Raw genomic sequence first — 22,620 nt, 5'->3', positions numbered from 1 at the left:
CTTATAAGCCACTTCTTTTGTGGATGTGTTGCATTTCCTTAAGACTCTTCCGATGAGTCTGAGTCTGTTATCAGCTTTTCCCACTGTCTGTTTTATGTGGTCATTCCACTTACGGTCTCTCTGTACAGTTACTCCTAGACATTTTACGGTAGACGCTGTCTCCAGCTGTTCGTCATCAATAGTGTAGCTATACAACAGTAGATTTCTTTTCCTATGTGTGCGCAATGTTACTTTTATTTACGTTCTGCATCAACTGCCAGAGTCTACAAAGTTCATCAGTTCTCTACAGGTCGTTCTGCAAATTCTTACTGTCTTTTAGCGTTACTACTCTGGCATAAACAACTGCATCATCTGCGAATAACCTTGAAGAGCATCTGACGCTTTCTACTAGACCATTTATATATACACTCCTGGAAATTGAAATAAGAACACCGTGAATTCATTGTCCCAGGAAGGGGAAACTTTATTGACACATTCCTGGGGTCAGATACATCACATGATCACACTGACAGAACCACACGCACATAGAAACAGGCAACAGAGCATGCACAATGTCGGCACTAGTACAGTGTATATCCACCTTTCGCAGCAATGCAGGCTGCTATTCTCCCATGGAGTTGATCGTAGAGATGCTGGATGTAGTCCTGTGGAACGGCTTGCCATGCCATTTCCACCTGGCGCCTCAGTTGGACCAGCGTTCGTGCTGGACGTGCAGACCGCGTGAGACGACGCTTCATCCAGTCCCAAACATGCTCAATGGGGGACAGATCGGGAGATCTTGCTGGCCAGGGTAGTTGACTTACACCTTCTAGAGCACGTTGGGTGGCACGGGATACATGCGGACGTGCATTGTCCTGTTGGAACAGCAAGTTCCCTTGCCGATCTAGGAATGGTAGAACGATGGGTTCGATGACGGTTTGGATGTACCGTGCACTATTCAGTGTCCCCTCGACGATCACCAGTGGTGTACGGCCAGTGTAGGAGATCGCTCCCCACACCATGATGCCGGGTGTTGGCCCTGTGTGCCTCGGTCGTATGCAGTCCTGATTGTGGCGCTCACCTGCACGGCGCCAAACACGCATACGACCATCATTGGCACCAAGGCAGAAGCGACTCTCATCGCTGAAGACGACACGTCTCCATTCGTCCCTCCATTCACGCCTGTCGCGACACCACTGGAGGCGGGCTGCACGATGTTGGGGCGTGAGCGGAAGACGGCCTGACGGTGTGCGGGACCGTAGCCCAGCTTCATGGAGACGGTTGCGAATGGTCCTCGCCGATACCCCATGAGCAACAGTGTCCCTAATTTGCTGGGAAGTGGCGGTGCGGTCCCCTACGGCACTGCGTAGGATCCTACGGTGTTGGCGTGCATCCGCGCGTCGCTGCGGTCCGGTCCCAGGTCGACGGGCACGTGCACCTTCCGCCGACCACTGGCGACAACATCGATGTACTGTGGAGACCTCACGCCCCACGTGTTGAGCAATTCGGCGGTACGTCCACCCGGCCTCCCGCATGCCCACTATACGCCCTCGCTCAAAGTCCGTCAACTGCACATACGGTTCACGTCCACGCTGTCGCGGCATGCTACCAGTGTTAAAGACTGCGATGGAGCTCCGTATGCCACGGCAAACTGGCTGACACTGACGGCGGCGGTGCACAAATGCTGCGCAGCTAGCGCCATTCGACGGCCAACACCGCGGTTCCTGGTGTGTCCGCTGTGCCGTGCGTGTGATCATTGCTTGTACAGCCCTCTCGCAGTGTCCGGAGCAAGTATGGTGGGTCTGACACACCGGTGTCAATGTGTTCTTTTTTCCATTTCCAGGAGTGTATATTGCAAACAGCAAAGGTCCTATCACACTTCCCTGTGGTACTCCGGATATTACCTTTACATCTGTCGATTTTGTTCCGTTAAGAGCGACGTGTTGAGTTCTATGTGCAAGAAAGCCTTGTTGAATCCAATGGCAAGTCCGCTCCGATACTCCGTAAGCTCGTATTTTTTCTTCATTAAACGGCAATGGGGGTGTCATATGCCTTACTGAAATCAAGGAACACGGCATCGACCTGAGCGCCGTTGTCCACTGCGCTGTGGATGTCATGGAGGAACAGAACGAGCTAGTTTCAGAAGGATCTGTATTAGATTTTTATAGAACAGATGTTCATTTTCAAAAAAGTCATAATTCTTGAGCATAAAACATGTTCCATAGTTCTACAACAGATTGACGTCAACGATATAGGTCTATAAATGTGCAGATCTGCCTTCCGGCCTTTCTTAAAAACGGGCATGACCTGTACTTTTTCGTTACTCAAGCGATCTATGACAAATTAGTGCTAAAAGGGGAGCACGTTCTTTCACATAATCTTTATAGAATCTTATAGGTATCTCATCTGTTGCTGACGCCTTTCCACTACTAAGCGATTGTAGCTACTTTTCAATTCCGAGATCGGTTATTTCAATATCTGCAAGTATAAATTGAGGTGGGGAGTAAGTGTTAGTACAGGAACAGTAACAGTAAAATAATGGGTGGGTCAAAGGGTGCTCAGTCACTTCCAACGTGGGATACTCATTAGATGTCACCTGAGCTACAGATCCATTGAGGACATATCAACCCTTCTGCAAGTGTCCAAATCAAGTTCGTGATGTGATTGTGAAGTGGAAACGCGAAGGAACAATCAAAACCAAACCAAGGTCACGTAGATCTCACATACTGATGGACAGCGACCGCCGAGTATTGCAAAGGCTGGTAGTAAAGACAATAGGATAAAAACAACGGAAGGAATCACTCGAGAGTTCCAAAATACAGTAGTTCAGCTAGCACAATGACTCTGTGCAGGCAGTTAAGAAGAATGGAGTACAATGGTCAAGCAACTCTTTCAGATCCACACATTTCTGGTCTCAGTGCTAAGCGACGCTTGAGGTGGTGCTAAGAGCGACACTACTGGACGGTGGATGACTGGAAACTATTGATTTGGAGTGATGAATCACGTTATATCTTGTGGCAATCCAATGGAAGATTTTGGGTTTGGCAAACGCATGGAGGGCGTTATCTACCTAGTATACAGTGCCAATGGCTAAATACGGAGACGGTGGTGTCATGGAAAGGGTGGGCCTTTACCGTGGTTAGACTGTGGTACTCACATTAAGCTCAATGAAGCGCTAAATCCAGAATTTTACAGCAGGGTAATGCGCAGTTGAGGAACAGTTTCGAGACGGTGGTTGGTCGTATCGGTATGACAATGCACCCTGCCATAAAAAAGCATTGTTTATGGACAATAACATCCATAAAATGGACTGGCCTAGACATGAACCCAATGGAACACCTTTGATATGAGTCAGAACGTCGACTTTGCTCCAGACCCTAGGGTCCAACATCGTTACTTTCTCTGGTTTCGACTGTTGAAAAAGAGTGTGCTCCTATTCCTCCATAGGCATTCCAACATCTCATTCAAGGTATTCTTGGCAGAGTTCAAGCCGTTATGAAGGCGATGAGCGTCCGGATACTTTTGATTAGAGATTACATTAGATTAGTAATTGTTCCATAGATCATGAATGCAACACTTCGTAATGATATGGAACGTGTCAGGTTAATAAAAGGTGTCTATGCAAGATATTACATTACACAAAATATTACATGACACTTAATACTTTTTTAATGGGGAAATTACCCACTTACTATATCCAAAAATTCATCTAATGAGTAGAAGGAGTTGCCATTTAGAAATTCTTTTAATTTCCTTTTAAAAGCTATATGGCTATCTGTCAGACTTTTGATGCTATTAGGTAAGTGACCAAAGACTTTTGTGGCAGCATAATTTACTCCCTTCTGAGCCAAAGTTAGATTTAACCTTGAGTAGTGAATATCATCCTTTCTCCTAGTGTTGTAGACAAGAACATTGCTATTACTTTTGAATTCGTTCGGATTGTTAATACCAAATTTCATAAGTGAGTATATATATATATTGGGAGGCTACAGTGAGGATCCCTAGCTCTTCAAAGAAGTGTCTGCAGGATGATCTTGGATAAGCTTCAGCAATTATTCTGATTACACGCTTTTTTGCAATGAACACTCTTTTACTCAATGGCGAGTTACCCCAGAATATGATGTCATATGAAAGCAGAGAATGAAAACAGGCGTGGTAAGCTAATTTGCTGGGATGTATATCGCCAATAAGAATGACCAGATATTCTATACTACGCAAGTCACTTCATGATGTGTGGCGGAGGGTACTTTGTATACCACTCTAACGTCTCGCTCATTTCCTGTTCCAGTCACAAATGGCTCGCGGAAAGAAAGATTGTTGGTTAGAATCCGTTTGAACTCGAATATCTCTAATTTTACCTTCGTGGCCTTTCCGCGAGAACGTAGAGAAAAGAACTCTTTTATACGAGAACGTACTCGGAATTCTATCAGTAGGCCACATCGGGATGCGATGCAAAACGCCTCTCCTGCAGCGTCTGCCACTGTAGTTGGCGCCACCAGGACGCTTCCGTGCTCCCCCCCTCCCCTCTCCCCCGACGAGAGGCGCTACTCTTCTTTGCATCTTCCCTACTTTCCTCTATTTTTATCATTTGTACCGGATCCCAGAGTGACGCACAATGTTCAATTATTGGTTGAACAAAGATAGACTACACTTTCCGAGGATTTTTGTAATTTACCTCAGTCTGGTATCTGCCTCATCTGCGATTAGTTTCATGCGGTCGTTCCACTTAAAATCGATACTCATGCTTATTTCCATATATTTAACGGATACGATTGCTTACAGTGATTTTCTTGCAGTCATGTAATCACATAATGGATTTTTCTATAAATCAAATAAGCGCGTTTTCAGACTTTTTATTTGTTAGAAACCGGTTTCGGTCTTTTCCTCAGACCATCTTCAGGCTTTTCATCGCTATTACGGCTGCTGCTGGTGGCGGACGGAGCGAGATCCGTAGAAGTAAGGATGTCATTGACATAGTTACTTATTGACACCGTCACTTAGGGACATCCTTACTTCGATGCATCCCGCTCCGTCTGCCGCCAGCAGCAGCTGTAATGGCGACGGCGGGGAAAACCCTGAAAATGGTTTGAAGAAAGGGCCGAAACCAGTTGTAACAAATAACGAATCTGACAAATGCGATCGAGACTGTTTGTATTTGATTTTTAGCATTTTATACCGATTCCTGTGTTCCAAGAATGCTTTCTAAAATTTTAAGTGGACTTTTCTGCATATTTGTGCGCAGTGCGTGAAATTTGTTCTGTTCAGGGCCAACTTCCAACCCCCAGCAATTAATGTCGATCCTCTGCATGTCTCCTTGCGTCTCGATACCGTCGCGACTTCTCTGTATATAACAGCATCATCCTCGTAAAACCCCACGGGACTTCTGGGTCGTAAAACCCCACGGGACTTCTGAGTATATCCTCTGGGTCGTTTGGATATATTGTTCCAATGTGTGTGAAATCTTATGGGACTTAACTGCTAAGGTCATCAGTCCCTAAGCTTACACACTACTTAACCTAAATTATCCTAAGGACAAACACACACACCCATGCCCGAGGGAGGACTCGAACCTCCGCTGGGACCAGCCGCACAGTCCATGACTGCAGCGCCCTCGACCGCTCGGCTAATCCCGCGCGGCGTATATATTGTGAAAATGTAATGGTCTCATAACAGTCCCCCGGTGTATGACCGAAGTTATTTTTACATGATAAGATTTCTCTCCATCGAGAATGACAGAATCATAAGAAAATTTGTCCTGCCTTGACTTACGTCGCTTTGCCTCACTATTGACAGCTGAGACTTCGAAATAGTGAATTAGTAACGGCACTGAACTGTCGAAATCTCGTGAACGCGAGAAGGAATGATTGTGTCTAACTAAGACATCGAGAGGGTGAAAAGATGAGCCGGCCGTGGTGATCTAGCGGTTCTAGGCGCTCAGTCCGGAACCGCGCGACTGCTACGGTCGCAGGTTCGAATCCTGCCTCGGGCATGGATGTGTGTGTTGTCCTTAGGTTAGTTAGGTTTAAGTAGTTCTAAGTTCTAGGGGACTGATGACCACAGATCTTAGGTCCCATAGTGCTCAGAGCCATTTGAACCATTTTTGAAAAGATGAGCGTTACTTGAGGATTCTGGGATCAGGCCTCTTAGCTTGGCCTGTGTGTACTACATTTACTGAACAACGTTTACAATGAGCTGGTGAGGGACCCAGCAAAGCTGTCTGTGTATGTGATCAGAGATGAACGTGTCATTTGGCAGTTCAACTACACCAATAAAATATCACTTGGTGTAATCGCACATGCTAACTACATACAGCACATACAGCACATATCTGGGAGACACAATCAGTGCTCAACTACCGGATGCTCTACAGCATGCATGTAACTGATAAAGGACATCTCGAAACTTCTTTGCAGATCAGATTAAAACTGTGTGCCGGACCGAGAATCGAACTCGGGACCTTTGCCTTTCGCGGGCAAGGTAGGAGACGAGGTACTGGTGGAATAACAGCTGTTAGGACGGGTCGTGAGTCGTGCTTGGGTAGGTCAGCTGACAGAGCACTTGCCTGCGAAAGGCAAAGGTACCGAATTCGAGTCTCGGTCCGGCACACAGTTTTAATCTGCAGGGAAGTTTCTTATCAGTGCACACTCCACTGCAGAGTGAAAATTTTATTCCAAAGGACATCTTGATGTATACTTCAACTACACATCAGAAGGAGAGGGTGAGCAAAACAAAACTGGCCGGAAATTACACTACTGGCCATTAAAATTGCTACACCAAGAAGAAATGCGGATGATAAACGTGTATTCATTGGACAAATATATTATACTAGAACTGCCATGTGAACACATTTTCACGCAATTTGGGTGCATAGATCCTGAGAAATCAGTACCCAGAACAACCACCTCTAGCCGTAATAACGGCCTTGATACGCCTGGGCATTGAGTCAAACAGAGCTGGGATGGCGTGTACAGGTACAGCTGCCCATGCAGATTCAACACGATACCACAGTTCATCAAGAGTAGTGACTGGCGAATTGTGACGAGCAAGTTGCTCGGCCACCATTGACCAGACGTTTTCCATTGGTGAGAGATCTGGAGAATGTGCTGGCCAGGGCAGAAGTCGAATATTTTCTGTATCCAGAAAAGCCCATACAGGACCTGCAACGTGCGGTCGTGCATTATCCTACTGAAATGTAGGGTTTCGCAGGGTTTGAATGAAGGGTAGAGCGACGGGTCGTAACCCATCTGAAATGTAACGTCCACTGTTCAAAGTGCAGTCAGTGCGAACAGGAGCTGACCGAGACGTGTAACCAATAGCACCCCTTACCATCACGCCGGGTGATACGCCAGTATGGCGATGACGAATACACGCTTCCCATGTGCGTTCACTGCAATGTCGCCAAACACTGATGCGACCATTATGATGCTGTAAACAGAACCTTTATTCATCCGAAAAAATGACGTTTTGCCATTAGTGCCCACAGGTTCGTCGTTGAGTACACCATTGCAGGCGCTCCTGTCTGTGATGCAGCGTCATGGGTAACCGCAGCCATGGTCTCCGAGCTAATAGTCCATGCTGCTGCAAACGTCATCGAATTGTTCGTGCAGATTGTTGTTGTCTTGAAATGTCCCCATCTGTTGACTCAGGGATCGAGACGTGGCTGCACGATCCGTTATAGCCATGCGGATAAGATTCCTGTCATCTCGACTGCTAGTGATACGAGGCCGTTGTGATTCAGCACAGCGTTTCCTATTAGCCTCCTGAACCCGATTCCATATTCTGCTAACAGTCATTGGATCTCGACCAACGCGAGCAGCAATGTCGCGATACGATATACCGTAATCGCGATAGGTTACAATCTGACCTTTATCAAAGTCGGAAACGTGATGGTACGTATTTCTCCTCCTTTCACGAGTCATCACAACAATGTTTCACCAGGCAACGCCGGTCAACTGTTGTTTGTGTATGAGAAATCGGTTGGAAACTTTCCTCATCTCAGCACGTTGTAGGTGTGAATGCTCTGAGAAGATAATCATTTGCATATCACAGCATCTTCTTCCTGTCGGTTAAATTTCGCGTCTGTTGCACATCATCTTCATGGTGTAACAATTTTAATGGCCAGTAGTGTATTTAATCCACCCTAAGATAGGCAAACCAACTTACATCATCAGGTCCTGGAGCAGATAGAAGTTGCGTTGCCCAACCTGTGTAAATGGAATGAGACCTCCAGGGGAATGGATTTAGTGGGTGTTTTTGTCTCTCCTGCCACCATGGATACATGTATGAACTGAATTCATTTCACTCACATGACATTCATAAAGATAACGTTGCATGAAATCGTTGTTATCAAAGTGACATGGAACTGACAGCAGTGAGCAGATATACAGTTCTCCAGTGTAATGGGCGTGTCTGACTAATAACGTCGGAAGATGGTATGAGGAAAGGGCCAAAACCGGTTGCTAACGAATAATAAAAATCTGAAAACGCGATCGAGACTATTTTTATTATCTCGTACCCAATGATTTGTAACTGTGCTGAGAGAATATTTTAATTTAATATGAATGCTTTTCGTGTCTCCTTCTCTTCCTTGCAACTAACTGGTTGTCCCATAATTAACAAATATCGTCAGTACGTTTCTACATTTCTGAACTGAGGTCTTGCCGTGACGGTATTTTTCTTTGTAAAACAGATGTCATCATTTGAAACATTCCCAAGTGGAGAGAGATTGATATAATTCTTTATTATTATTTTGGGTAACTGATCGTTACCTGAAAGTGCACAGAGCAATATGAGCGATCTCTCATTGCCACTGTGGTTTCTTGTGTTATTTTGCCTACAAGGCGTAATATTAAATAGACTATGTTGAGCTGGCAAGTGCGGCAGGCACCTTGCACTTTCTGCTGTCGAAGGCCAAAGCACTCACCCAAACGACACGCAGAAAGCACTGAATAGGCAACACATAAACATCTTTTAAATGACCGTAGACAATCTAGACGGCAAGAAACCTTTACTTTCGTGGATACTGGTTTCGGTCAGTTACTGACCATCATCAGACATCAGACCACGATGGTAAGTGCCGGCGGAGAAAGCAGCAGGCGTTACGAACTCCAGGAACGTCAGCTACTTTTATTGTCTGTTATTAAATTCGTACGAATAGTATAATGAGCCTAATGTTTTTAAAAAGCGTTCGCACCTAGTGTGGAAAGTATCCGTGCGTGACTGACAAATTTTTACTACTGTTATGAATTTTTTATTTTCCGGAATAGTCACGTACACTTTCAGCTCATTTTTATAAAATTTTAATTATTATTTTAACTAAACAGATGACAGGGAAAATTAAACTAAAGAAAAGTAAAGTAAGTTTAAACTTTGATATTTATTTTAAAGTTTATCAGTGTTCAATGAAAGGTATAACATGGTAAGCCCGACTCAAAGCTGGTGCCTTATTTAATGTTAGGAAAACGTGACTTTCTAAGAACAGGAAACAAAAAAAATAGGAAACAAGGAATAGGAAACAAAGAATGGAAAACAGGGTGCAATACCACATTCAAAACTAACACACAAAGATCGTTGAAGGGTACACAAAAGTAAATGAACCACAACCAATCGATTCTATTTAAGACAAAGAAATTCGGCTCGTGCCGTAGTCCTGTTCCTAATTGATAACCACAGACTGGTATAGCAAGTTTATATAAAGAAAACGTGATGAGATATATCCACAGTCTTACCAAATGGTCTATGAAATCTTTCAAAAGGGATGTGAAACAGGAAGAACTGCTCGTAGTACCGATTAATTACGTTTGAATACCCGACGTATTATCCAAAAGAGTAGCTGAGGGCCAGTTTTGTTACTACACCACAAGCTCCACGTGGTCAACTATATTTACAGAAATGTGTAATTCCACAATAATTTTAATAATAAAAGAAATTAAATGGAAACATCAGTTACAAGAGAAACTTCCGAACTGCGTTACTAACGCCGTAGTATCAACCTGATGGATCAAACAATTTTACGAGCACGTGGTACTGGTACCACAAAGCACACACCACGTGGATTGAACATATAGAAAATAAGTAATTTGAAAAATTTTATCGAGAGGAAAGCTTACAATCGCACGCACATTCTCACTAAAGACCGATGATCTTAATTACAATTACGCCTCAAAACTACGTGCTTCCACTTTCCTTTATTCGAGTGGAGACAAAGCCACTACCGAAATACATTCTGAAACTAACACTGAAACTGCACTGCGTCACGATATAAAATAATATAAAAACATTTTCGATGTAGACCTGTAACAAAAGTGATTAATTTTTCAGTTAGGCTGAACTTAAGAATTCCGTTGTCCTTCGGACTCACCAGGCACGCGCTTACCCGGAGATCTTACCACTTCAGAAATAGGCTACAGACTGACCAGGGTGGGCCCCTTCCGAAGGTGTCCCACAGATACAATGGGAAGTGACCAGAGAGGCGGCTTCCTGAACCAACTCGACGAGGGACGGACAGAACCACACCAAGGAGACAAACCTCTTTGCCTTAGAAATCGTAGCTGCCTACTCAGACGTTGGTCATACTGTTCTCTAGCAGACAGACATCTCTGCTACCATCGAGCATGCGACTACAAATACTCTCACTTACTCATCCTTTCACACCAGAAGGGAAGGAGATGACAGTATCTCAAGACATCATATTCACTATGTAAAGGAGGCGGTGGCGGCTGTGGGTTCCATATGAAACTGTATGATACCAATTACATAAAAAAATGTCTTTGAAAGTGTTGTATGACAAGTTGTTCGTATTTATGTGTCAATATAACATATTCCATTGCTCAGTCTCCTCCCAGATAAATTTAGAAATACCGCAGTAAATTGCAGAGGTGGAATGTATGACGTAAACAAAAACAGATCGAGGAAAATAGCATGAAAGGAATCTAACAGAGACCTTTCAATGTCTGATACCTGCTTGGAAGAATAAGCCGAGGGAGAGCGAAGAAACAGTGAATTTGGTATCTGCTAGAACGAATTTAGTTGAAATATGTTCTATCATTCAAACAGATACTGATGGAAGAAGTACTTGTTTTTCCGTTTTATCTGGTGATGGTAGCGTAGCACATTAACGTTAAGTATCTCAGAAGGCCTTTAATGATGCCTTCCTGGAGACGTTTCCAGCTTTGGTAGAGACGGGAGCGCTAATGGGTATCTGTTCTGACAGTCACCTGAGAAAAACCGTCGACGGCTGTGATGTCGGCGGCCCTGTCGGGTGCCGGCCCAGAACGCAGCGGCAAAATAGTCTCCGAAGGCGCCGGGGGTGCCTCCTTGGTAGTGCTCTTAGTAGCCGCTGGAGGCGCGCTCGTCGTCGTCGGCGTCGACGTCTTCGTCGCAGCCTTCCCGGAAGACGGAAACACGAACGGCCAGTTACCTGAAAGGTGACACAGTGCCATTCAGTCGTGGATACTAATAGTGGTGTAGAGACTTATAACAGATCATTTGTAGATGGAAATAGACAAAAACAGTAATGTTGACGCTGTCCTGCCACTTTTAACCAAAAAGCAATTGCTGGTACAACTGTGGATATTCAAGGAAATATTACCGCGGATAGCCGCCGATAACTAAAACCTGGTTTAGACCGGAGCGAATGTACTAGGCGTATTCGGAAAATAAGGTCCGATTAGGCGCGAAATGAAACCACTGTGAAAATCCAATGAAACTTTGCACAGACGTGTTGGGCAGTGTCTGAAGTGCACCTGCCGATGGCTTCACGTCGCTCTTTCAGTTCAGAGCGCAAGGTGATAATGTAGAAATGACTAAAACAACAGTGTCTCCCGCCAGGTATGTGGGTATGGTGAGAGATTTTGCCTGAAGCTATGCAGCCCACACAACATAAATGTCATGAGTTTCTTTCTTCAAGACGATTTTCAGCCGCACTCTGCAGGGGCAATGAAGCTCCTGCAGCGTTTTCGATGCGAAGTGTTTGATTGCCCACCGTATAGCCCTTAATTGGCTCTCTCCATTGTTCATCTCTGTTCACAAGAACCGCTGGTTACGAAGAAAACATTTTGAAGCAAACAACGAAAGGCAGACAGGCGTACAGAATTGGCGAAAAGCACAGGCGGCTGCTTTCTGTGACGAGGCTAATGGAAAGTTTGTACAGCCCCACAACAAATCTATAAGTCGGAGAGGCGACTATGTAGAGAGGTACTCGGAAGGTAAGGCTAACTGTTGCGAATAAAAAAAATTTTGGTTTTCACTATGTTTTCCGTTTCGCGACCAATCGGACCTTACTTTCCGAACAGCCCTCGTATGTAAAAGCTAGCGAATGAGCATTTGTAGACAACTCGCCAGTGTTGACTACAATTCGCTTGTATCTGTAAACAAGTGTTTACACTAGGTGGGTTGGAGGAGACCACGGTATAACGAACATAGCATTCGAACGCTGCGTTGCTGTTTTTTTTTTTTTTTTTTTTTTTTCACGATACAACACTATACCCTTAGAGATACTATGCAAAACTTTGACACTCAGGGACGAACATTTTGCATGGCGGACGCAGTGTTTTTGTTGAAGCAAAAAATATGGCATGAGAAAAAAAGAGGTGAGGAGCCTCATTTTGCACATAAACGTGAAATACGTGGAGGTAGAGCATTAATTGCAACTCCAACTTTCCTTAGCTTTTAGTCCAAAGCTTTGCACACACGTCGTTCAAGCACTTCCTTGGCTCGCCATTACAAAAAAATGGTTCAAATGGCTCTGAGCACTATGGGACTCAACTGCTGAGGTCATTAGTCCCCTAGAACTTAGAACTAGTTAAACCTAACTAACCTAAGGACATCACAAACATCCATGCCCGAGGCAGGATTCGAACCTGCGACCGTAGCGGTTTTGCGGTTCCAGACTGCAGCGCCTTTAACAGCACGGCCACTTCGGCCGGCTCGCCATTACAGTCGAGGAAATTTAAAACTAGAATTTATGCACAACTGAAAAGGAGACCTTCACTGTTGCGGCGTTGTACGTAATCACAGTAGTAGAACGTGTTTGCCGGGAGACGGTGTGACGGTATTCCCAGTTGCACAAGCAGAGTTAACGGCTTCGCAGCAATTTTCTCATTTCTGGAGAATTTTTGCCACCGTTCGTTGTATGATGGATTCCTCCATATGAGCACAAGGAGGGGTTAGCCAATTTCTTCTAGCAGGAGCGGAGCACGCTTCACAAATTTATCATAAGGTGAAAGAGGTGTATCGAGAGAAGTGTCTTGCATGTTTCACAACATTCCTATGGTGTCAGCGTTATGAGGCGAGAAGTGTAGACGATATCATAAAGCTCCTTCAGAAATTTCCGGACGGCCTGGAACATTCTCCTTTTTCCATCTTTCTTTGGGCCTTGTCCCACGCCAACGCGGGGTCAAGGGTGGCCGAATGCCCTTCCTGCCGCCACTGGAACATCCTCCTTACAGCCCTGATATCTCCCCAGGTGATTCGCACATCTTCGGCCCCTTAAAACAGTCTCTAAAACGTCAAGAGGGTGACGCGGAAGTGCAGGAAACCGCGGGCAACTAGATCCATCAGTAACTCTGGAGTTTGTACCACGAAGCCCTCCACTCACTTCCTACGTGTTGGGATTGTAATTTTGCTATTAAAATTTCTTAACATACAACTGAAATCTCATTTTCATTTGGGCACACCTAACAGAACATTAATTACCGACGAGCAACATAACCTGAAGGAAGGCTAGTATTTACACTCTGGTCATTACCATCCTCAGACGTATACATTGGTGATGTTTTCCGATCTAAATAGCTGCTGTGTCTCAGATAGTTTCTGATGCCTGCAATGGTATATGCAAAGCGGTTCAGTGATTTTATTAAAGTACATATAAGAAACATATTGTGAATAAAATATGATTAAGGGAATGACATAAGCTACCTAATAAAATGGTTTGTGGTAATAAAATCTGCTGTATAGGGGACTACATACCAGGTAAACTAATTTTACTTGTCATCAAAAATCCCTATGATAACAGTACAACATCAGTTACCACAAACATAAGCAACAATAATGACCAAGTCTTTAATATCTCTTTAGTTTTATTCCACATTATCATCAGTTTTACATATAAACCAAAGTATATTTATGTGTGTATGTCTGGAATCTCCTCCCAAATCCCTGGATCGACTTCAACCAAATATGGTACAGAAACAGCAGGTCTTCTGGTTATCAGCACTTCGATCTGTTAGCTCCAACAAAAGTGAAAATACTGGGTAAAAAGTGTTTCTCCGCACCCATGCTCTGCTTGAAAGACATGCTGTGTGGGAGCAGTATTGGCCTGCCCAATCAATTTGCTATGCAGGGCAATATACATATCAGGGGCAAGAAACAGTTTTCCAGTCCCTGACATGTAGACTACACTACAAGAATGACATGCATGTTGTGTTCAAGTAATATTAGCCTGTTTTATCTACCTGTTTTTGGTGGTGGTCAGTATGTCAGGGGGAAGGAAATGAATTTCAGGCCCCTGATTTGTAGCCTTCCCTGAATGACAGGCATGTTGTGGAAGTAGCAGAGACCTGCTCTATTGAACTGTACTGCAGGGGATACAGTTGCCAAATGGTGGCTGGGGACAGTTTAAGATGGATAGAGGATGGTATAAACAGAGTGAGGGGAGGAAAGAGAGAGGGGAGGAAGGGATTGCATGAGCCACGTAGGTGGGAAATGGAAGAGGAGGAGGAGGATATGGACAGAGGGAGGGGAGAAAGATATGGTAGGGAGAGGGGGAGTAAGATATGAAGAGACAGATTGACAGGGGAGGAGGAGGTAGACAGAGGAGGGAGGATGTTGTGGACAGACAGATGGAGGTAGAGAGCAAGAAGGTGGGAAGAGATGTGTTTGATATATGTGCCAAATGCTTAAACAGGTGAAGCTGTGTGGAAAAGGCCAGTGTGTGTGTGTGTGTTTGTTTGTGTATGTGTGTGTGTGTGTGGGTGTGTGTGTGTGTGTGTGTGTACATTTCACATCTCCTTCTGAAACACTGAATCAGTTTGAGCCAAATTTGGTAAACATACTAGTTATTGTCTGGGGAGGTAGAACTGCAGGGGTAAGAACCACCTACCTCCCATAGTCGTGGGACAGGGGCGAGTAGGTTTGGTAACCCCTGTCAGCTAAGCTGGACTATATGACAGGCACGTTTGTGGATAGTATTGCGATGCATTCCAGGGGCTATATGAGCAAATGTGTGTAGCCTAATAGGGAAAAAGGGAAGGAGGAGGAGACGGATAAATTGAGAGGGAACAACGAAATACAGTGATAAAGGAGTGACAAGGAAATGGACAGAGAGGTGGAAGGAGGAAATGGACAGGTAGAGATGGGAGGATGATATGGACAAACAGAGAAGGGGAGGAAGAGGTGGACAGGGAGGGATGGGAGCAGGAGATGTGTGCCATTGGCATAGGCAGGCAAAGCAGCAGGTAAAAGGCTAGGAGGTACATATTTGTTCATATATTTTTCTCTTTCGACATTTGTGCACTGATATCTATATTCTTCTATCAGCAACATTACATTCTCTAAACATCATCCCATCGATCACTCAACTCATGTCAACAACAGATGTAGACACGATAGCAGAGAAAAGCTTTGTGACTGCTGACGCCGAAGTGGAGAGGACGCGTATTTCCTTCAGTGGTTTGCTGAAAGCCCGACAGCCAGAGGAACACGAGCGAAGACCAGCAGATAACAGAGCATGACTCAACACAGTTCGCTCACACTCGCGTATCATTTACACGAGACAGAATGTTAGCCTTTCTCGTGTTCGGTCCAGTCCAAACGAGGCTTCAGCCAGTACCCGCACTGGGTAGAGGAGGCAGTCCTCTCACCTGAGAATGCCGCGGGCTTATCGTGGCTGCGGCCGTTGTTTCCGTGGGCGCCGACGCTGAGTCCGGGGCGGGAGGCGGCGTACCTGCCGCCGGGGATGAGGTTGGCGGCGGCGGGCGGCGGCTGCAGCAGCAGCGCCAGTGGCCGCAGCGACGGCGGCGGGGGCGGCGGCGGCTGCCCGGCCACCAGACCGCCCGTCAGCGCCGTCACCCATAGCAGCGTCAGCGGCGTCATTGCAAAAAGACCTGCAACAGCGGAGGCAGTCTTCTCTCAGAAACCCGGCAAGCCTTCACACTGGGTGGAATCAGATAGGGCCTACGTCGCTAAAGGGTCCCACCTCCTCTCGTCGAACTTTCCTTATAGCTGTAACTTAAAAGGCCTTGCATCGCATAGCAAAATACTGTTTTTGACGTGTATCAGATACTACAATACTATTTTGTATAGTAATGGGCCTTGTATCGTATATTTAATTACTATTTGGGGGTGTATCGAATACTACAGTACTGTTTTGTACGTTCAAACATTGGCAAATAAAACCCACAGATGAAAAAATACACATCAGACTACCATCTTTCATGTTGAAGGTTATATAGACTTATAATGTTCAGTTTACATGTCACTTATTGATAATGGCAAGAAAGGTAACTGATGAGTAGTAGTTACACAGGAGATGATGAAATTAACTCATGGAAAGAGAAAATATAAAAATGTATCAAATGAAGCTGGCAAAAGGGAAAACAAAAGACTAGAAAATGAAATCGACGGTAAGTGCAAAATGGCTTGAGGGCAATGGTTAGAGGACAAATGTAAAGATTTAGAAGCATACCTCACTGGGAGGAAGATAGCTGCCAACTCAAAAAAATTAAGGAGGCCTTTGGAGAAAACAGAAGCAGTTATAAAATGGTTCAAATGGCTCTGAGCACTATGCGACTTAACTTCTGAGGACATCAGTCGCCTAGAACTTAGAACTAATTAAACCTAACTAACCTAAGGACATCACACACATCCATGCCCGAGGCAGGATTCGAACCTGCGACCGTAGCTGTCACGCGGTTCCAAACTGAAGCGCCTTTAACCGCACGGCCACACCGGCCGGCGAAGCAGTTATATGACTATCGAAATCTCAGATGGAAAACCTGTCGCAAGCAAGGAAGGGAAAGCTGAAAGGTGGAAGAAGTAATAGTCGGTCTGTACAAGGGAAATGAACTTGCAGGCAGTACTATAGGAATGGAACAGGACGTCGATGAAAACGAGGTGGTAAATACGATACTTCGAGAAGAGTCTGGCAGAGCACCGAAAGACCCGTGGAGACAATGCTCCAGGAGTAGATGACATTCTGTCAGAGCTACAGATAGCTTTGGGAGGTGTCATCCAATTTCTCACCCTTCTCCTTCCTATTATAAAACACTTCAGGAATTTCAGTAGAAGGAGGCGGGCGTGGAACTGAATAACATCTGGGTTTCGGTACTCTAGAAAACGTATGCCAATCTTCCACAACGGGGTGATAGCAACAGCGGACGACGGCAGCCGACAACGGCCAATTACGCTAGCACATTTAAAACATGTGACGTCATGCCATTGGGCGGATGCACGCGGAAGTAGAATTTTGTTGTAGTCAGTAACGAGCAAGGGTGTGAGTCGGGCATTCAAGGTAGCTATGATCACCCTTGAAAATGACCTCTGCATATGAGGACGAAAGTGTTTTAACGTATAATCCATTCGACCACGCATAATATTCCGAAACATTTTTATTGTGACTCTAATTTTTAACTTCACAGCCTTTTAGCGAAATACAAACATGAGGAGTAATAATTATTTTTGCTAAGTCAGGTGAAAGGAAACTGAAACAAACTGTTGTCATCTGATCAAAATGTTCCAAGTCGACTGAAAAATGTCACACACGTACGGAAGACTGAAAAGGGTGACTGGATAGCTCTATTAATACATAGTAATGCAATATATACCTTGCAAACGAGACTGAATCCCAGTCCGGAAAAAAATTAGGTACTGTGGCGACTACAACTGTTATGAAATACATGAAATGTATTCGCAGTTGCGAATATGGACAACCATCAGTTGTATAATGGAATGAAGATAATGAAAATTAGTGCCGGATCGGGACTCAAATGCAGATTCCCCGCTTATCGCTAGCGGTTGCCTTACATTTAGGCTATCCGAACACGCGCCGCAGCCAGCCCCGAAGTTACACATTTCGCAACAATGCATCTGCAGTTTGCTCTCGTACATCCGTAACGTTCAATTCGAAGTCGCTTGCTCTATGTCGATGCATAAATTCGATATTGCATTGCCTGTGTTGCTGAGAAATACGATGCAATGTCTCCCCGTACGGGAATATACAGGGTGGTCCATCTGAAATTTCGGATGAGATTATCCCAAAAACTATACATTGGGTAAAAATAGTGGGTAAGACAAGTTCGTAAGCCGAAAGGGGGACATAAAATGATACTACACGTGACCTCCAGCCCCCTCCCCCTTGGGTGGGTCGGGGGCAACGTATAAATCTTAAATGGGAAGACCGATTTTTATTGCAGATTAGGATTCTCCATAAAAAAGTAATCAAGTTTTGTCTGAAACGTTTTTTAAACCATTGACAGATGACGCTGAAATCGAGAAGAATTAAAATTGGGGAAGAACTCCGATTGATTTAGAATGATCCGAAAAGGACGCATCAAATCGATACAAAATGTGCACCAATTCTTTCATTACGCCAAATTAAGTTACTTTTGTACAAAATGCATCCCACCCGCCACTGTTTTTGATGGAGGGATGCGGAATGGTATTACAATCTCATTAGGGAACTCTTCACAATTGCATTACTCACCCGACTGTCGCGCTACCGTGGCCAACCTGCGAACTATGGCTCAGTATACAATGCTATCAGACGTCACTTCACTTTCAGATTGTGAACCGTAAATAACAACTGACGAAAGTAAATTATTCTTTAGCGAAACATGGCTCACTGTCCTCTTACAGGGGTTCTTGATATGATGTTAATTTTAGGTGAATTCCATAACAATTACGCTGCAGCTACGCAATTGTATGTGGGTCGTTTCCCAAACAGACGACATCCGAGTGAAAACATTATTCGAAATTGCACTTGACGAGCTCGAAATGGATACGTGCACCGTCCACCTCGTCATCGCGAAAGCAATGAAATTGACGCTCATACCCTTATCGTTCTCGCCTGTGTCCAACTGGATCCCGAAATGAGTAGTCGTGCGATTCAGGGACAAACTGGAAGACCGAACTCAAATGTTTTGATGATTTTGAAGGCACATAAACATCATTCGTATCATATCACACTGACACAGGCATTAACACCGAAAGATATGCAAATACGCGTGCCTTTCTGCCAGTGGGCCTTGGAAATGATAAGAGGTGACAATGATTTTTTTAGATACGTTATGTTCACCGATGAGGCCACATTCAAAAACAATGGCGAATTAAATCGTCATGATTGTTATTATTGGCCCCCTGTCAATCGCCATTGGCACAGACCCGTTGACAATGAACACAAATGGTCGTTAACGGTCTGGTGTGGAATTTTAAACGCCTTCTTGATAGGACAATATTTTTTTGACCAAAATGTTACTGGGGAATCTTATACACAACTTCTCCGCGATGATTTGTTGGAGCCAATGGAAGATGTTCATTTAGAAACTAGAGAACGAATGTGGTTCCAACAGGACGGAGCAACTCCCCATTATGCTAAAAATGTGCGGAACGTTTTAAATTTACGATACCCTGGTCTGTGGATAGAATGCGGCGGACCAGTTCAGTGGCCTCTACGTTCACCAGACCTAACATCTCCAGATTTTTTTCCTGTGGGGTTATTAAAAAAATATTGTTAACGAAAAACAACCCACAACCAGAAACGATGTGGAGCAACGCATTCGAAGAGCGTGTGCAGCCATACCACGGGATGTTGCTGCTCAAAACTGTGGACACTTTAAGCATTGAAGCAAATGGGGATAGTTTTGAACAATTTCTTCGTGGCTATTTTCATTAATTAAGCACCCTAAATTTTGAGAGGGAGGGCGACTCACACTAATGAAGCACCCCAACATGTGAGAGGCAAGGGGACTCACACTAATGAACCACCCCATGGAACATTATTCTACTACGTCCTTGTCGCTGCTCCTGGGTAACGCTAAAAGTAGGATACAGAAGTTAAAACGTTTGAACTGATGTGACGAATTAATTGAATAAAAATAATGATCAAAGTCATTTCGATAAAGATTTAAAAATAGAAAACAAAATCAATGTACCTAAAGCGACTCGAATTAAAAATCTTTTGCGTGAAAGGCCAGTACCTTAACCATTATTCAGTGCAACCGGTCTGTAAATTGCTACTATTTTAAAAACCGTAGAGCATCACGCGAAATTACGAATTTTTTATCATCGATTACTTACAAACGAGAGTCCACTAGGGCGAATGGCTGCAGTGTGCTATTCCTTTGCACCTTAAGCTACATCATCGGACAGACTGTTTCAAGAAGTCGATCCCACCGCTAGGGACCTGTCCATGTTAGTACAAATGCACTACTGCCCATTAATATTGCTACACCACGAATAGGACGTGCTACAGACGAGAAATTTAACCGATAGGAAGAAGATGCTGTGATATGCAAACGATTAGCTTTTCAGAGGATTCACACAATGTTGGCGCCGGTGGCGACACCTACAACATGCTGACATGAGGAAAGTTTCCGACCGATTTCTCTTACACAAACAGCAGTTGACCGGCGTTGCCTGGTGAAACGTTGTTGTGATGCCTCGTGTAAGCAGGAGAAACGCGTACCATCACGTTTCAGACTTTGATAAAGGTCGGATTGTAGCCTATCGCGATTGCGGTTTATCGTATCGCGAGATTTCTGCTCGCGTTTGTCGAGATCCAATGACTGTTAGCAGAATATGGAATCGGTGGGTTCAGGAGGGTAATACGGAACGCCGTGCTGGATCCCAACGGCCTCGTATCACTAGCAGTCGAGATGACAGGCATCTTATCCGCATGACTGTAAGGGATCGTGCAGCCACGTCTCGATCCCTGAGTCAACAGATGGGGACGTTTGCAAGACAACAACCATCTGCACGAACAGTTCGACGACGTTTGCAACAGCATGGACTATCAGCTCGGAGACCATGGCTGCGGTTATCCTTCACGCTGCATCACAAACAGGAGAGCCTGCGATGGTGTACTCAACGACGAACCTGGATGCACGAATGGCAAAATGACATTTTTTCGGATAAATCCAGGTTCTGTTTACAGTATCATGATGGTCGCATCCGTATTTGGCGACATCGCGGTGACCGCACATTGAAAGCGTGTATTCGTCATCACCATACTGGAGTATCACCCGGCGTGATGGTATGGAGTACCATTGGTTACACGTCTCGGTCACCTCTTGTTCGCATTGACGGCACGTTGAACAGTGGACGTTACATTTCAGATGTGTTACGAACCGTGGCTCTACCCTTCATTCGATCCCTGCGAAACCCTACATTTCAGCAGGATAATGCACGACCGCATGTTGCAGGTCCTGTACGGGCCTTTCTGGATACAGAAAATGTTCGACTGCTGCCCTGGTCAACACACTCTCCAGATCTCTCACTAATTGAAAACGTCTGGTCAATGGTGACCGAGCAACTGGTTCGTCACAATACGCCAGTCACTACTCTTGAAGTCATGTTGAAGCTTCATGGGCAGCTGTACCTGCACACGATATCCAAGCTCTGTTTAACTCAATGCCCAGGCGTATCAACGCAGTTATTACGGCCAGAGGTGGTTGTTGTGGGTACTCATTTCTCAGAATCTGTGCATCCAAATTGCGTGAAAATGTAATCACACGTCAGTTCTAGTATAATATATTCGTCCAATGAATACCCGTTTATCATCTGCATTTCTTCTTGGTGTAGCAATTTTAATGGCCAGTAGTGTAAGTTATAGAAACGGCCCTTTCCAAACAACAACACGCACAACCAACTCAGTACATAATTTTTTCGGAATACAGACTTGGAAATAAAATCCAGTGTGCGTTGCTCGCTGTCCTAGCTCGACCTCACTGGCAAGAGATCGGGCATTGCGACCACTGTGTTGTCTGCACCTCGGACCGGCTGTCACACTGCGCAGTTCAATTCGCCTTTTGGTGTAGCCCTCCCAGACGCGACGGTAGACCAGTCGGGCGCGCGACGCCATAAAAAGCTACTGCGAGGTCGCAGACCCGACCATTCCCCCCCCCCCCCCCCCCTCCCGGCCCGAGCGACACAGTAAAATTCGGCTCCACTGTAAAATTCGGCGCCCGCCGCCCTTCTCGAGACGCGGAGCTAGCGAGGCCGCTCCAGTTTTACTGTCGTCCCACACTTTGACGGCAAGCGGCTGCCTCTCTGGACCAGAAGAAACGCCACGCGCGGCGCCCTCCTTTCGTCATCCACGGCCTCCCGCCCAGCGTATCAGACGCGACGGGAAGTGAGTGTCTCCGCCGCCGCCGTAAAGTTTTTAAAGAGCAACAGATTAACGTGAAACTGAAAAGAAACCAAAAGCCAAAATTAGCGTAAGAGAGGCGTGAAGCGCTCAACGAATCCGAAAACAAAGTTCTATTTACCGAATTGACAAAAAATGCTAAGAAGTTTTCGTCTTATGTTAAGTCAGTAACCGAACCGAACCATCACTCGAGACAGTCTGTAATCATAATGGCATTGAAACGGGGGATGACGCAGAAAAGGCAAAACTAATAAACGTCTTTTCCCAAAGCTGTTTTGCAA

General features: G+C 45.0%; 1 protein-coding gene across 1 annotated transcript in view; it reads right to left on the bottom strand.

Moving 5' to 3' along the window:
- Positions 1-22,620, bottom strand: part of LOC126417799 (ran-binding protein 9) — an 87,023-nt gene that overhangs the window by 3,875 nt on the left and 60,528 nt on the right. The window contains exons 2-3 of the mRNA XM_050085146.1: positions 15,840-16,082; positions 11,196-11,398 (exon numbers count right to left, since the gene is read on the bottom strand). Coding sequence (XP_049941103.1) covers positions 11,196-11,398; positions 15,840-16,082 — 446 coding nt within the window. The remainder of the gene's footprint in view (positions 1-11,195; positions 11,399-15,839; positions 16,083-22,620) is intronic.

This window comes from Schistocerca serialis, chromosome 1 (assembly GCF_023864345.2).
Source record: "Schistocerca serialis cubense isolate TAMUIC-IGC-003099 chromosome 1, iqSchSeri2.2, whole genome shotgun sequence".
Lineage (NCBI taxonomy): Eukaryota > Metazoa > Arthropoda > Insecta > Orthoptera > Acrididae > Schistocerca > Schistocerca serialis.
This window is presented reverse-complemented; position numbering and strand designations above follow the sequence as displayed.